Here is a 17358-nt window from a genome sequence, read left to right on the forward strand (position 1 = left end):
TCCTCCGGGTGCTCCGGTTTCCTCCCACAGTCCAAAGATGTGCAGGTTAGTTAGATTGGTCATGGTAAATTGCCCGTTATGGTCCATATGCAGCTCCTGGGGATTAGCGGGGTAAATGTGTGGGGTGACGGGGATAGGGCCTGGGTGGGATGCTTTGTCGGAGAGTCGGTGCAGACTCGATGGGCCAAATGACCTCCATAGAATCCCTACAGTGCCATCCCCACAGAATCCCTATAGGAGGCCATTCAGCCCATCGAGTCTGCACCGACCACAATCCCACCCAGGCCCTATCCCCATGCATTTACCCTAGCTAGTCCTCTTGACACTAAGGGGCTCCTTCTGCACTGTAGTGGTTCTATGATTCTATGTTTCTGTTCACCCTCCTGCTCTCTCTATTGTCACTAAAGGGCGGCACGGTAGCACAGTGGTTAGCACTGCTGCTTCACAGCTCCAGGGTCCCGGGTTCGATTCCCGGCTCGGGTCACTGTCTGTGTGGAGTTTGCACATTCTCTTCGTGTCTGCGTGGGTTTCCTCCGGGTGCTCCGGTTTCCTCCCACAGTCCAAAGATGTGCAGGTTAGGTTGATTGGCCAGGTTAAAAAAATTGCCCCTGAGATGTGTAGGTTAGAGGGATTAGCAGGTAAAAATATGTGGGGGTAGGACCTGGGTGGGATTGTGGGCGGTGCAGACTCGATGGGCCGAATGGCCTCCTTCTGCACTGTAGGGTTTCTATGATTTCTATGATTTCTAACTCCGGGGCCAATTTCTGGGAGAAATCCCTCTACAATAAGCTCCAGGTGGAGGTTGTTCATGATGTATCAGAGGTGAAATGATCTAAAGTCGGCACCCCCACTATTCCCGAATGTCCTCCTTATTCCTGAACAGCTTCCCGAGTGTGGTATTCGCCAGACCCACCCAAACTCAGAACTCCGAACTTTTACTCCATTATGATTCCAGCTGGCACTTTTGATTTTGAAAGCTTTGCCTCCTGTTGTGACCCACCAACCCCCTCAGCCAAAACTCCATTCACCGCAGCGGGACTGGAGAATCCCAGCCGCGGCAAGATCGGAGAATCCCGACTAGAAAATATTAGTGCTGAAATAGACATGGATTCAAGAAGCAATTGAATGTATGATGTGGAGTTGCCGGCGTTGGACTGGGGTGGGCACAGTAAGAAGTCTCACAGCACCAGGTTAAAATCCAACAGGTTTATTTGGTATCACAAGCTTTCGGAGCGCTGCTCCTTCAAGAGCAGCACTCCGAAAGCTCATGATACCAAATAAACCTGTTGGATTTTAACCTGGTGTCATCATAGAATCCCAACAGTGCAGAAGGTGGCCATTTGGCCCATCGAGTTTGCACCGACCACAATCCCATCCAGGCCCTAATCCTGTAACACCACATATTTACCCTGCAAATCCCCTGACACTAAGGGGCAATTTAGCATGGCCAATCAACCTAACCCGCACATCTTTGGACTGTGGGAGGAAACCGGAGCACCCGGAGGAAACCCACGCAGACACGGGGAGAATGTGCAGACTCCGCACAGACGGTGACCCGAGGCCGGAATTGAACCCGGGTCCCTGGCGCTGTGAGGCAGCAGTGCTAACCACTGTGCCACCCTGCACCCTGTTGTGAGACTTCTTACAATTGAATGTACTTGTAGATTGGGGAAGGACTGAGGGATCGGGCTGATTTTGGAAGGACAGGCTTTACAGTAGGTTTATTAATTTTCACTGCGGAATTAGCTCCAACATTGGACCATGTTTCCGCGGTCTTACCGGCTGTTCATGCCATGCTCCCGCTGCAGCGAGATCGGAGAATTTGGCGGCGGAATGGGAAAATCCCACTGGCGTGAACGGTTTTAACATTCCGCTTGTGTTTAGTTCGATGGGGCTATTTAAAATGAACAGGTTGCTGCCACTGTTGAAAGGCAACGTTGCACGGTGCGTCAATGGGACAAAAATACAATAAATCAGCTGCTGGAACGTTACCACCCGAGGCTCGCAAAACAGCATTCTCCGTGGGCCTCGGGTGGGATGTTACGAGCCTCGGGCGGGTGAGGCGGTAAAACTCCGGCAAGTATTTCCATGCACCTATGTTCCAACACTGGATTCCGAAAGGTGTCAGATTCAAGCCCCGGAATCACAAGTTTCAGATTCAAGATCCGTCCCAGAGCCCCGAGCACAGACAAGTGGGTGACTCTCTCTGCAGTATTGAGGGAGTGCTGCACTGTCAGATATGTTGGCTGGAATTCCCCCATCCTGCCCGCCACTGGAATTCTAGTGGGTCGGGGGAGGCAATTGAAGTCGGGCGGGAACCTCTGGTTTTCAGGCGAGGGGGGCCAGAGAATCCCGCCCGCTGCTTTCAGGTGAAATGTTAACGAAGCCGCTAACTGCCCTCCAAAGTACAGGCAGTCCTCAACTTTACAACATTCGAGTTACAACAAACGGGGCGGCACGGTAGCACAGTGGTTAGCACTGTTGCTTCACAGCTCCAGGGTCCCGGGTTCGATTCCCGGCTCGGGTCACTGTCTGTGTGGAGTTTGCACATTCTCCTCGTGTCTGCGTGGGTTTCCTCCGGGTGCTCCGGTTTCCTCCCACAGTCCACAGATGTGCGGGTTAGGTTGATTGGCCAGGTTAAAAAAAAATTGCCCCTTAGAGTCCTGGGATGCGTAGGTTAGAGGGATTAGCAGGTAAAATATGTGGGGGTAGGGCCTGGGTGGGATTGTGGTCAGTGCAGACTCGATGGGCCGAATGGCCTCCTTCTGCACTGTAGGGTTTCTATGATTTCTATGAAACGGTACTAATATCGTTTATAAATTTCGACTTCACAATGTCGGTTTCTACTTCACGATGTCACCGTCCCTCTGTATGACCAGACAGTGTCACTCCAGCCACTGCACCATCTTTATTAGGTTGGAGGTGAGTTCATTCTGTTCATTCAGCCAATGTCAGGGTTTTGTTGGCACAGCAGCTGTGGCAGCTTTCAGCGCGTTGCCTAATTATATATGCCCAGGGTCGCAAGGTTAAACAGGAAACTGGAAACAGTTATGTCCAGCACACCAACCGAGGAACTTGTGCTGAGGCGTGCAGACATCAGAAATCGCCTCAGCGATCTGACTGTGAAAAGAACTGAGAGCGTTTAACAGCAGCGGGCACGCCATGAGTGATTTCCAGCCTTGCTTCAGGAACCAATCCCCCAGTTTATACCATTGTTCCCAAGGGGGAAATCGGTTCTAATTTACGACGTTCCTACTTGTAACCAATTGTGTTGTACGTCCGAGGCTGCCGGTAGATGCAAAAGATCCCACGGCACTATTCTGAAGAAAGCTGTGCTGGTTCTCTCGATGTTCTGCCCAATATTTGTCCTCAAACAGCAACAAGTGACCCAGTTGTTACCAAAAGTTTATTTATTTTTTAGTCACAAGTAAGGCTTACATTAACACTGCAATGAAGTTACTGTGAAATTCCCCTAGTCGCCCACACTCCGGTGCCTGTTCGGGTCAATGCACCCTAACCAGCACGTCTTTGAAACTGTGGGAGGAAACCGGAGCACCCGGAGGAAACCCACGCAGACACGGGGAGAACGTGCAGACTCCGCACACACAGACAGTGATCCAAGGCCGGAATTGAACCCGGGTCCCTGGCGCTGTGAGGCAGCAGTGCTGACCACTGTGCCACCCCGTGCCATCATGCCATCCATGTCGCTGCTGGAAAGACCGCTCTGTGCGCAAACTGGCTGCATTTGTGGCTACACGGCAAGGGTACATAATCTGCTAATTGCCTTTGGGACATCCTGAAGTTGCTACATAAATGCAATTTCTTTTAGCTTAGGGCCTTTAATATGGCTGCTAACGTTTGTTGAGATTCTCTTTCATCGGACATCACTGACGGACCTAATGATAGACACATGCTTCCAGTGCAATGCTTTCAGCCCCCGGGAGAACCACAGAAAGAGGCTATTCGGCCCATCGAGTCTGCACCGATTCCCCACTAGAGCAGTTCCCCTCCACCCTGTCCCTGTAACCCCGCGCGTGTGGGAAGAAAATGCTGATTGGCTTCAGTTAAGTTGATTGCCTGTTTTGAACGTGTGGCTGTACAGTATCCAGCCTCTAAAACCCACAGTCGCTTCTTGCAGACGTCTCCTGCAACTCTGATACAAGAATGTTGAAACAGAAAGCTGAGTAATTTTATTAAATGCTTCAATGACAAACTGCACCCTTTAGCTATGTACAGTTAATGTGCTAGACTGGAGTGTGCGTATATATATATCCATATATTTAAAAAAATAACACAACAAACACAAGTGTCAAAACTCGATAAAGGAAAACAGATTATTCTGCCGTACTCAACCGCTATACAATGTGAAAGCATGCATTGGCGTGGCAAGACTTTGGATCAAGCGACACAGTTATCCTGCAGTTCTAAGTGGGTGGGGGAAAATATCCTCACATACGTTGTGAAGCATTTGAGGTCACAAAATACCACTAGGGTGGAGTGATTGTGGGAATTGACTGTGGCCTGCCAACCATGACCTCTGACCCAACATGGGGGCTGCGAGGCCTAGAGGCCAGGCTTGCTCAGTTTGAATCTGCCAGGGAGAGACGGGGGGGGGGGGGGGGGCAGGCTGGCGAGGTTGGTCGGGGGGCATTGGGAAAAGGGTTTGCCGCACAAGCTGATAGTAAATCGCAACGGCCAAGCCCAGTTAGTGCCACCGGCTTCAGATTCAGAGCAGATTAATGGCGAGGTTGATTTAAATGCTGTGCGCGTCTTGAGGGGGGGGCTGCATAGTAACTGAAGGGGACCACTAGGCCAAACTAGAAGCCTCGGTCTCGCCTGCTGTGTAGAATACCAGAGCTATTTACAGTTTAAAAGGAAACAAGGTAGAACAAATTGACTTAATTAACAGATAATGGTGTATAAACACAAATTGGTTTAACTCACAGAACACTGTTTAAGCCTTTTAGATCGTTTATTTGCCTAATATTAATCAAAAAAATATAGACTAGGGTCCGCCAGCCAAGTTTCTCTTTCAAATTTCGATATTGCTTCAGTGTAAACAAATAAATAAATTATTTACAATCTTTGGCAAAATTCACTGCTTCCCACAAACATCTTTTTTTGAAAGAAAGGAAAGGGAGAGAGAGAGAGAATAAAACCATAAATAAATTAAATAGCAAAATATGATACAATCTAAATATTCACATCTTTTGCCCCCTCCCCCTCTGCAAACTGTTTTCTCTTTCCAGGCGCACGTTGCGGTGACTTGTGGAACCATTCCCATGTTCCTCATCCAAAAGAAAATGGGGGGGGGGGGTGGGGGGGGAGAAGAGAGAGGGTGGGGGGATTGAGGGGGTGGGGAGGTGGTGGGAAAGAGAGAGAGGATGGTGGGTGGGAGAGAGAGAAGCGGGGAGGTGTTGGGGAGATAGAGAGAGGGTGGGGAGTGGAGGGAGAGAGAGAGGGAGGATGGGGGGTGGGAGAGATAGAAGCGGGGAGGTGTTGGGGAGAGAGAGAGCGAGAGAAGCGGGGAGGTGTTGGGGAGATAGAGAGAGGGTGGAGAGTGGAGGGAGAGAGAGAGGGAGGATGGGGCGTGGGAGAGAGAGAAGCGGGGAAATGTTGGGAAGAGAGAGAGAGGGTGGTGAGTGGGGGGAGAGAGAGAAAGAGAGAGAGGGTGGTGAGTGGGGGGAGAGAGAGAGGGTGGGGAGTGGGGGAAGAGAGAGGAGGGGTTTCGGGGGCGAGAGAAAGGGTGGGGAGTGGCAGGGGAGAGAAGACGGGGGTGGTGCGGGAAGAGAGAGGGTGGGGGGTGGGGGAGAGAGAAAGTGGGGTGGAGGAGAGAGACAGAGAGTGGGTGGGAGTGGGAAATAGAGGAGGGCCACAGAAAAGAGTAGTTGGTTGCTTCGCAAGTCAGAAAGAGTTTCCTATAACCGTCACTAACTTTGAAAGAATCTGCAATGCGTGTGTTTAAAAAAACAGAACAAAAATGATATGCGATATATAGAATATAGATAGATCCATATCTACATATATTCAGATTAAGCCCATACATTATTGGTTTGCGGTTTCCCACCCGAATACCAGTCACAGCTCAGTTCTCGGATGAGAAAGAGGGACTGGCATGTCAGTTAATCGATTAAGTTGTACATAAGAGTGTTTATAGGATTTGTATGCCATCGCTGCATTAGCTGTGCCATCCGTAATACCAATAGCTAAAAAGCTTTTATATACAGACAATGAAATGTGATAGAAAAAGTTGTAAACAAAGTGGTTTTAAAAACTTTTTTTTTGTAATTCATTAATGTATCCCAGAAGACGTCATTTTGTTTTAAACATTTGTTAAATCAGGCTTTCTCTTTTGTCTTTAAAAAAACAAGTCTGCTGCTTGATCGCTTGACAACAGCCTTATTAGAAAATAGTAACGGCGGGGCTTATATTTCAGTACGATAAGTCTGTTAAATGATCACTAGTCCCTCTATGTAGGTACAGTCACGGTAGCGAGACTCCTTTTGAGATACCGTCAGCTTTCCTTCAGATTTTAGCGTCTCCGTTGTCGCGTCTCTGCCAGGCTGTCCGCAGAGCGAGAGTGGGTCACCACAGTCGGCCGAAGGCGGGTGTTGTGGGTGGGGGAGGAAAGGGGATGGGGGGGTGGGGGGAGGTGGTGGGGGAAGGGGGGGGAGGGAAGGGTCAGAGGTTACACTCAGGAAGCCAGCGAGGGGAGAGTGGGCGGGAATCGGGACTCCCAGTCTGGCTGAGGTGACGATGCTGAGCAGCATGTTCAGAGTCCCCCCCACGACGCGCGCTGCAGGCAGCTACTCAGTTATCTGCAGAGAGAAAAACAACAAAACAAGACGCGGCGTTACAGTGGAAATTCTCTCTGTTTGGAGACCCTGATTTTTCTTCCCTCTGCAGACGGAGGCCATTCAGCCCATCGAGTCTGCACTGACAACAATCCCACCCAGACCCTATCCCCATAACCCCATGCATTTACCCTAGCTAGCCCCCCTGACATGAAGGGTCAGTTTAGCATGGCCAATCCACCTAACCCGCACATCTTTAGACTGTGGGAGGAAACCGGGGCACCCGGAGGAAACCCACACAGACACGGGGAGAACATGCAAACTCCACACAGACTGTGACCCGAGGCTGGCAATCAAACCCGGGTCCCTTGCGCTGTGAGGCAGACGTGCTAACCACTGAGCGACTGAACCGCCCCATTGATAAGACTCTTTTTGGGCGTGAAGTTTGAAGGGAAAGTGAAACCTTGCTGACATAAGGGGCAGGGTGGATCTTGCTGTTGGGAGTGTTTATTGCTTCATACTGGTCAGGACAGATCCAAGAATACCAAATTTCAAAGGGAGCAACAATTTATGCTGCCTGAGAAAAGGGTGCAGATTGGCTGACAAGGTGACTTTGACAGGCCGAGACATTATGGATAAAGCACCAGGGAACTGTTGACCACCGATGCTTTTGTTTCATTCAAAAAGGGCGCAATGCCTAGACAGTAGTTCCCTGCTGCATTCCAGCATATGGGCTGAGAATTCCAGCCAATAAGTGGGGATTTTCCAGTCCTGACAGGCACCAGAAATTCCTGCCCAAAGTCAACGGACTTTAGGCTGCTCTCCACGTTCTCCGGTCCCACCGGGGCCCATTCCCGACCCAGGCAGGACCAGAAATACCCCAGCTCATTCCCAAGTTGAACCAACTGTTGTGATCGATGCCATACTCTGGGGGATATGGGGTGTTGTGTGCATGCTATGGATGACAATGTGGACATACAGGCTCAGGCAGGCTTACCTCGACACTCGTACTTAAGGTCAGAGAAGTAGACGGCTTCCTGGGAGAAGACAAAGAGCCCTAGTCGGCCGCCGGCTAATGTCTTATCGTAGATAGGGCCAGAGTCAGCCATGATTTGCTTCCCTTCATAGACCACCACCCTACAGAGAGAGGAGCAGAATTGAGAATCCTACCATAACTCCCTTTCAATGTTACTGTTCCTTTACAGAGGAGACTTGCTCTGCCCCATTGTTAGGTTCACTGATGCAGTCGGGGGAAATATTCATCACTACCTCCCCTCTTCACTGGCAAACTTGTCGACAACTTTCTGGGCGATGTTTCACTGTCAGATTTCCAGTTTGCGTTTAGATGGGTAAGATGGGTATCATGGGTAAGATGGGTATAGAGGGATATTGACCAAATGTGGGCAATTGGGACTAGCTTAGAAGTTCAAAAAAAAAAGGGCGGCATGGACAAGTTGGGCCGAAGGGCCTGTTTCCATGCTGTAAATCTCTATGACTCTGACTCTCTGTGACTTTAGTTCTATGATTCTATTTAGACAAGATTGTATTGAGTCTAACGGATCCACATCGGTCAGGGCGTGAGCAGATGGCAATGACCAGTGAGGCGGGTACAATTATAACATTTAAAAGACATTTGGACAGGTACATGGATGGGAAAGGTTCAGAGGGATTTGGGATAAACACAGGCAAATGGGACTAGTTCAGTTTGGGAAACCTGGTCGGTATGGACGAGTTGGGCTGAAGGGCCTGTTTCCATACCGTATATCTCTGTGACGCTATGGTCAGAAATTTACCCGCCCACCATGGGATCGGAGAGGGTGAGGGGTGGACCATGGAAAGGTCCATTGATCTCGGATGGGATTTTACATTTTTGGGATGAGCGAGGCAGTAGAATCTCACCCAATGACTTTATGAGATGGACTGACCTTTTTCAAAAGATACCCCCCCCCCCCTGTATATTCAAATAACATCCCACTTGCCGCCATTTTAAGGGAGACATTAACCATTTCAACTCAGGTGGCCTGATGCCTGAATGAAAGTTTATCTTTTTATTCATTCAGGCAATGTGAACATCAACCGGCTAAGCCAGCATTTATTACCCATCCCAAACTGTCCTCGCAAAGCTGATGATGAGCAGTGATCTTGAATGTAACTGAGTGGCTTGCTAGGCTACTTCAGAGGGCCGGAAAAATGTCACATAAACGTTTTAATGGTCCATCTGTAATTTCTCTACTGGAAATCAGGAATCTGACGACACACAAGGATTCCTCCCCCATCTCGTGTGTGAGCGTGTGTCAGAGAGACAGAGTGACACAGTCATAGAGGTTTACAGCATGGAAACAGGCCCTTCAGCCCAACTTGTCCATGCCGCCCTTTTTTTAAAAAAAACCCTAAACTAATCCCAATTGCCCGCATTTGGCCCATATCCCTCTATACCCATCGTACCCATGTAACTATCTAAATGCTTTTTAAAAGATAAAATTGTACCCGCCTCTACTACCACCTCTGGCAGCTTGTTCCAGACACTCACCACCCTCTGTGTGAAAAAACTGCCCCTCTGGACACTTTTGTATCTCTCCCCTCTCACCTTAAACCTATGCCCTCTAGTTTTAGACTCCCCTACCTTTGGGAAAAGATATTGACTATCTACCTTGTCTATGTCTCTCATTATTTTATAGACTTCTATCAGGTCACCCCTCAGCCTCCTACGCTCCAGAGAAAAAGGTCCCAGTCTATTCAGCCTCTCCTTATAACTCAATCCATCAAGTCCCGGTAGCATCCTAGTATATCTTTTCTGCACTCTTTCTAGTTTAATAATATCCTTTCTATAATAGTGACCCGAATTGCACACAGTATTCCAAGTGTGGCCTTACCAATGTCTTGTACAACTTCAACAAGACGTCCCAACTCCTGTATTCAATGTTCTGACCGATGAAACCAAGCATGCCGATGCCTTCTTCACCACTCTGTCCACCTGTGACTCCACTTTCAAGGAGCTATGAACATGTACCCCTAGATCTCTTTGTTATGTAACTCTCCCCAACGCCCTACCATTAACAGAGTAAGTCCTGCCCTGGTTCAATCTACCAAAATGCATCACCTCGCATTTGTCTAAATTAAACTCCATCTGCCATTCGTCAGCCCACTGGCCCAATTGATCAAGATCCCGCTGCAATTGGAGATAACTTTCTTCACTGTCCACTATGCCACCAATCTTGGTGTCATCTGCAAACTTACTAACCATGCCCCCTATATTCTCATCCAAATCATTAATATAAATGACAAATAACAGTGGGCCCAGCACTCATCCCTGAGGCACACCGCTGGTCACAGGCCTCCAGTTTGAAAAACAACTCTCTACAACCACCCTCTGGCTTCTGTCAAGAAGCCAATTTTGTATCCATTTAGATACCTCACCCTGGATCCTGTGAGATTTAACTCTATGCAACAACCTACCATGCGGTACCTTGTCAAAGGCCTTGCTAAAGAACATGTAGACAACATCAACTGCACTGCCCTCATCTACCTTCTTGGTTACCCCTTCAAAAAACTCAATTAAATTTGTGAGACATGATTTTCCACTCACAAAGCCATGCTGACTGTCTCTAATCAGTTTTGCATCTCTAAATGCCTATAGATCCTGTCTCTCAAAATACCTTCCAACAATTTACCCACCACAAATGTGAGGCTCACTGGCCTGTCGTTCCCAGGCTTTTCCCTGCAGCCCTTTTTAAACACAGGCACAACATTTGCCACCCTCCAATTTTCAGGCACCTCACCCGTGACGATCGATGATTCAAATATCTCGTCTCGGGACCCGCAATTTCCTCCCTAGCCTCCCACAACGTCCTGGGATATACCTCATCAGGTCCCGCAGATTTATCTACCTTGATGCACTTTAAGACTTCCAGCACCCCTTTCTGTGTAATATGTACACTCCTCAAGACATCAATATTTAATTCCCCAAGTTCCCTAACATCCATGCTTTTCTCAACAGTAAATACTGATGAGAAATATTCATTTAGGATCTCACCCATCTCTTGTGGTTGTGTGAATCAGCAAAAATGACAACTCGAGATTTCTGTGACACCTTTAACCTGCCCCAAGGTGCTTTTTAGGAGTGTTATTAAGCGAATGGATACTGAGACACATAACGAGACATAGGGAGGGATTTTCCGGCCTTGCTTGTCCCAAAACTGGAAAATCCCGTCCGAAGTCAACGGACCTTTGCATGGTTCACCCCCACTGCCTGCCACGCCACAATTTAGCATGGCCAAACATCCGAACCCACATCTCTTTGGACTGTGGGAGGAAACCGGAGCACCCGGAGGAAACCCACGCAGACACGGGGAGAACATGCAGACTCCACACTGACAGCGACCCAAGCCGGGAATCGAACCCGGGTCCCTGGCGCTGTGAGGCAGCAGTGCTAACCACTGTGCTGCCATCACTAAGACTGTCTATTTCCACCGCCATAACATTGCCTGATGTCACCCCGTCTCGGCTGCTGAAGCCCTCATTCATGCCTTTGTTACCTCCAGACCCGACTTTTCCAACCCACTCCTTGCTGCTCTCCCCCATTCCACCCTCCAGAAATGTGAGGTCAGCTTAAACTCTGCTGCCTATGTCTTGACTCTCAGCTAAATCCCATCCACCTTTCACCCTGCGCTCATTGTCCTGCTGTGGCTTTTCGTCAATCAACATGTCAAAATCACGTCCCTGTTTCCCCCAAACTCTCCGCTGTCTCGCCCCTACCTATCTGTGTAATCTCCTCCAGCGCCACAACCCTCCGAGATATCTGCGCTCCTCTAATCCCGGCCTCTTATGCATTCCCAATTATAATTGCTCCACCATTGGTGGCCATGCCTTCACTTGCCGAGGCCCCAAGCTCTGGAATTCCCTTCCTAAGCCTCTCCACTCTCTATCTCACAGTCTGCCTTTAACTCCTTCAAACCGACCTTTGGCCAAACTTTTGATCATCTGATCAGATATCTCCTACGTGGCTCGGTGTCAAACATTTGTATTATAATGCTCCTGTGAAGCACTTTGGGATGCTTCCTTAAGTTAAAGGTGCTATATAAATATAAGTTGTTGTTATATTCATTCACACCAGAGTTTAAAAATGTTGTCCTTTTGAACTGGAACTTATTTCAGAGCTGTCCCGCCTTTCATCTGTCCTCTCCTCATCTCTTTGAACTCTTTTTATTTTCACAGTAACTATCCTGCTTCCTTCCACCAGCGATCGTGAATTCTTTCTATCTCCCATCAATCCTGCAAATGTGTTTCAGGTCCGAGCGAGCCAGAGCCAAAAATATTCTCTTTGCTTCCCTTATGTTCATTAACTGGACATCCAAAACTATCCTCTCTGATTGCTGGCCAATGGACTTGTGAAATAAGGTGTCCCCTACTTACCTTCTCAAACGTCTGAGGACACGCACCAACTGACTCAAGAACAGCTTCTTTCCTGCTGCCATCAGACTTTTGAATGGACCTACCTCGCACTAAGTTGATCTTTCTCTACATCTTAGCTATGTCACTGACATCATTTGAGTAAAATACTTCTGTGCCCTCTCTCCTTCTTCCTGGCAAAATTGTTAATCGGCTTCCAGAAAAGGTAGGAACAGACCAGGCTGTGTCTCTCCCATCGCTGTATAATGTAGCTTCCCAAACTTTAATACCACCCCCCACCACCCCCCCTTCGCATTTCCAGCTGAGGAAATGTCCCAGATGTATATAGGATTTGCCAAGGACTCTCTCCTGTTCCTGACCGGCAGTCCGGCTGCAATGTGCTGCTTACCTGATGAAGCCTGTTTTGGGACGATGGATTAGGTGCCATCTGTAGGCGGTGTAATCCTTCCAGCCAATATTCTTGGGGTCGTGCCATAAGGTTCGTACCTGAAACGCAAACAGATTCACACCAGCGTCAGAGGAGAATGATCCACGGGAAATGCGTTTCCACCAAAGTGGCTTCGCTTCGTGAAGTTTTGTCCGTCTGTTGGTGTCACCTGCTTCCCAGAAGGCTGGCGTATCACACATCTGAAACTGTAACGTCTGTTTTGTGTTGTGAATTATACTTTTTCCTTTTAAAATAAACTACGTCTGGGATTTTCTGCGTCCCCAACCCCCCCCCCCCCCAACCCCCCCCCCCCCCCCCCCCCCAACCCCACCCCACTTTGCGGAAGATGCAGTGAGCCATTCATATCTCCGTTGACTTTGACGGGTCTGGAAAATCCATTCAGTGGGAGGGGCTGGAAAATCACATTTAAGTTGCTGTTCGCGAGTCCTTGGTACTGGATAGCAGATGTTATTGGGCTGATTGGAAGACTGGTGAATGAATATGAGGGACTAGTTGAGGTGAACAGTATAGATGCCTTTAAAGGAATCGAGCAGAAGGATATGTTGATGGGATTGGGTGATGTAAGGTGACAGGAGGCTCATTTGGAGCAGAAACACCAGCATAGATGTGTTGGGCCGAATGGCTTGTTTCTGTGGTGTATATTCTGTGTAATGTCGCCCTTTTCCCAGGCAAAGCCGGTGAGTAAACAGACACAAGGGTTTGATGGTGACAGACACGAGGGTTTGAGGGTGAGGGACAGTTGGAGCAGTGGTTACCTGTCCGCGGGTGTTCCCGGTGTGCCAGAGTGCATTCCGCAGGTGCTCTCCCCGGCCTGTGGTGGAGTTGACCACCTTAAGGGAAACACCAGCATAACCATGCGCCTTGGAGGGCTTCTCTTCCCAGTAGGTCTGGGTAACTTGCTTCCACATCACCACATAAAAGCGGCTGCTGGACTGGTAGCCAAAGACGAAGCCGGCGTAGTCATCATCTCGGTCCGTGTTAACGTAGAAAGTTCCACTGAAGTCGATGGCATTGAACTGATCAAAACCTGCGGATAATCAAGGGAGACGGTTCCCCTCAGAGCAATCGCAACTCAGCAGCAGAAGACAATCGACAATGGTTTCATAGTCATCAGTAAATTCAAAATTCCAGATTTTTTTATTGAATTCAAATTCTACCATCTGCCGTGGCGGGATTCGAACCCGGGTCTCCAGAACATTAGCTGAGTTTCTGTATTAATAGTCTAGTGATAATAGCACGAAGCCATTGCCTCCATTATTAGAAGAAGCTTTAATTAGTATGAGTTCTGAGGTCTTAGACCTTAAGACCATAAGACCCTAAGACATAGGAGCAGAATTAGGCCACTCGGCCCATCAAGTCTGCTCCGCCATTCAATCATAGCTGCTTTTTTTCTCATCCCCATTCTCCTGCCTTTTCCTCATAACCCCTGATCTCCTTATTAATTAAGAACCTATCTATCTGTGTCTTAAAGACACTCAATGACCTGGCCTCCACAGCCTTCTGTGGCAAAGAGTTCCGCAGATTCACCACTCTCTGGCTGAAGAAATTCCTCCTCATCTCTGTTTTAAAGGATCGTCCCTTCAACCCGAGGTTGTGCCCTCTGATTCTAGTTTTTCTAATAGTAGAAACATTCTCTCCACATCCACTCTATCCAGGCCTCGCAGTATCCTGTAAGTTTCATTAAGATCCCCCCTCATCCTTCTAAACTCCGACGAGTACAGACCCAGAGTCCTCAACCGTTCCTCATACGACAAGCTCTTCGTTCCAGGGATCATTCTTGTGAACCTCCCCTGGACCCTTTCCAAGGCCAGCACATCCTTTCTTAGATATGGGGCCCAAAACTGCTCACAATACTCCAAATGGAGTCTGACCAGAGCCTTATACAGCCTCAGAAGTACATCCCTGCTCTTGTATTCCAGCCATCTCGACATGAATGCTAACATTGTATTTGCCTTCCTAACTGCCGACTGAACCTGCACGTTAACCTTAAGATGATCTTGAACAATGACTCCCAAGTCTCTTTCTGTTTCTGATTCCCTAAGCATTTTCCCATTTAGAAAATCGTCTATGCCTCCATTCCTCCTTCCAAAGTGCATAACCTCACACTTTTCCACATTGTATTCCATCTGCCACTTCATTGCCCACTCTCCTAACCTGTCCAAGTGCTTCTGCAGCCCCCCTGCTTCCTCAATACTACCTGTTGCTCTGCATGTCTTTGTCTCATCTGCAAACTTGGCAACAGTGCCTTCAGTTCCTTCCTCCAAATTGTTAATGTATATTGTGAAAGGTTGCGATCCCAGCACCAATCCCTGAGGCACAGCACTAGTCACCGGCTGCCATCCTGAGAAAGACCCCTTTATCCCCACTCTCTGCCTTCTGCCAGTCCTCATGATTTTGGCGTGATTGTTAATACCCAACATTCCACTCACTATGCACTGGTCAGCCACTTTGGCCGGTGCAAGGTGAATTAGACACTAGGTAGACCTCAAGCTTTGATGTCCACTGACATGGAGAACAGACACTTGAATCACCTCGGACTGGCTCCTCTTTATTACTTACCGACAGCTAGACCAGGGTCAGAGTTGGCTGTCTGTAGGAGCTCCTTGCCCTGGTTACGCACGACCCAGTTCGGATCAATCTGCGTCGTCCCCTTTGGATCCAGGTGAACCATCTGGAATTTCCTCAGGTCGGTCTCACTGATGGCGTTGTTCTCAGGACACACGTCGTAAATGTCCGGGATGCTGTCATTGTCGAAGTCATCCTTGCACGCATCCCCTCTTCCGTCACCTGCCAGGAGCATTCAAAAGGGGTTAATTCCCGATGCGCAGACCAACCAGCTGAGAAAGAGGAGGCAAAGACTTTAAAATGGCACATCGTGTAGGTCATATGATTAGAAAACATTAGGCTGGACGTTTAGGCTCCTGTCAGGGTCATTCCTCGGTATCAAACTGCATGGGTCAGAGGCGTGTCAACCGTTGGAATCTTCCAGAAGGCGGCCTTGCTCATGTTTGCCATCCAGTTAAGGATGGCGGGCTGGTTTCTGTGATGTAAAGCCCAATCAGAGGGCTTGCATCACTGGCATCCCCTCCAGAGGAGGTGGACAACGCTGAAGCAGGAAGGAGAGTTTGAGGGCATCCCAAAATGGAGGGGTCCTTGGAAGCCTTGTAAAGATGTTAAAATGCGGAGGGTCTGCAGCTCGTAGGGTAATCATTGTGGACAGGAATCCCCTCCACAGGAAGGGCTATGGTCAAGGGTGTGAGCTTCTCACTGTTGCAGCCCCTTCATGGGGGCAACAGGATAACACCCTGATGCCCCTCCAGGCACCCCACCGACTGCAGAGTGGCAGCGGGACCCCACTCCTACCAATCGCACCCCCACCCCCCCGAACCCTGACACCATTAGGCCCCACCCCCTTGGCAGTGCCCCATGCCCGATGGGCAGGTGCCCCCTGGGCATTGGCACTTTGCTCCTTGGGCAGTGCCAGGGGCCCCAGGCTGGCACTGCCAGGGTGCCCATGCCCAGGGGGTACCAGCCCCCCGACCCTGTGGGCGGCCCGAATTAACCCCCCCTTCACTCCAGTGGAGCCTGGCCACCAGCTCTCCGCAAGTAGGGAGCTATTGTAAACCCCACTGGAGTGAACCAATCCTGGCGGGGGTGTGGGCGGCACGGGGGGGGGGGGGGGGGGGTGGTGCTGGGTGGTGGAAGAGGCGAGCGGGCCTGGAGACTTCAGTCCCGGGCCTATTCATGCTATTCAAATTATATCAAAATTCTCATTAACATAAATTACGCAGCACCACACTGATTTCTGGAGCGGAACTGATGGCACCGGAAACCAAGCGCTGGGAGACGCGCGGAGGCCGTGACACCCAGCGGGGAGCTCACAAAATGGCCCCCGCTAGAGTCTCCCGGCCCACTCTGCTACAAAAGCAGCGCAGCAGGGTGGGAGAATCGCCCCCCAGAATATTCTAGTGATTTAGTTGTTTCTCTTTATTCTTCCACAGGCTGTGGGCGTCGCTGACTGGACCAGCGTTTGTTGCCCACCCCTGATCGGAGATGCTCGCTTGGCCATTTCAGAAGGCAGTTGAGAGTCAACCACATTGCTGTGGCTCTGGAGCCACATGTAGGCCAGACCAGGTAAGGACGGCAGAATTCCTTCCCTAAAGTGAACCAGATGGGTTTTTTTTACAACAAACTGTAATGTTTTCCTTGGTCACTATTACTGAGCCTAGCTTTATATTTCAGATTTATTAGTTCATTTTAAATTCCTCCAGCTTCTGTGGTTGGATTTGAACCTGTGTCCCCAGAGCATTAGCCTGGGTCTCTGGATTACTAGCCCAGTGACGTTACCCCTACACCACCATCTCCCCACATGGTGTAGAATCCTCATTTGCATGTTTAAACATGCCTGAAACAGGCAGCTACTCTGGGCACCCACCAGTGGGATTTTCCCAAGGACAATGAGGGATGGCACTATATGTTGGCCGAGCCAACCACACCCACATCCTGTGAATGAATTTTAAAAAGCATAGCGTGAGCGTGTTAATTATCATCTACCGTCATCATTCCTGAGACTGGGGGTGGCACGGTGGCACAGTGGTTAACACCGCTGCTTCACAGCACCAGGGACCCGGGTTCGATTCCTGGCTTGGGTCACTATCTATGCAGAGTTTGTACATTCTCCCCGTATCTGCATGGGTTTCCTCCAGG

At 49.3% G+C, this 17358-nt stretch overlaps 1 protein-coding gene across 1 annotated transcript in view; it reads right to left on the bottom strand.

Moving 5' to 3' along the window:
• Window positions 1-4167: 4167 nt before the first annotated feature.
• Window positions 4168-17358, bottom strand: part of LOC144504316 (thrombospondin-2-like) — a 67062-nt gene continuing 53871 nt past the window's right edge. Inside the window, exons 18-22 of the mRNA XM_078229466.1 lie at window positions 15211-15438; window positions 13407-13678; window positions 12592-12689; window positions 7792-7931; window positions 4168-6818 (exon numbers count right to left, since the gene is read on the bottom strand). Of these exons, the coding sequence (XP_078085592.1) occupies window positions 6811-6818; window positions 7792-7931; window positions 12592-12689; window positions 13407-13678; window positions 15211-15438 (746 nt within the window). The 3' untranslated portion in view covers window positions 4168-6810. The remainder of the gene's footprint in view (window positions 6819-7791; window positions 7932-12591; window positions 12690-13406; window positions 13679-15210; window positions 15439-17358) is intronic.

Source organism: Mustelus asterias, chromosome 15 (genome assembly GCF_964213995.1).
Source record: "Mustelus asterias chromosome 15, sMusAst1.hap1.1, whole genome shotgun sequence".
Classification (NCBI taxonomy): domain Eukaryota; kingdom Metazoa; phylum Chordata; class Chondrichthyes; order Carcharhiniformes; family Triakidae; genus Mustelus; species Mustelus asterias.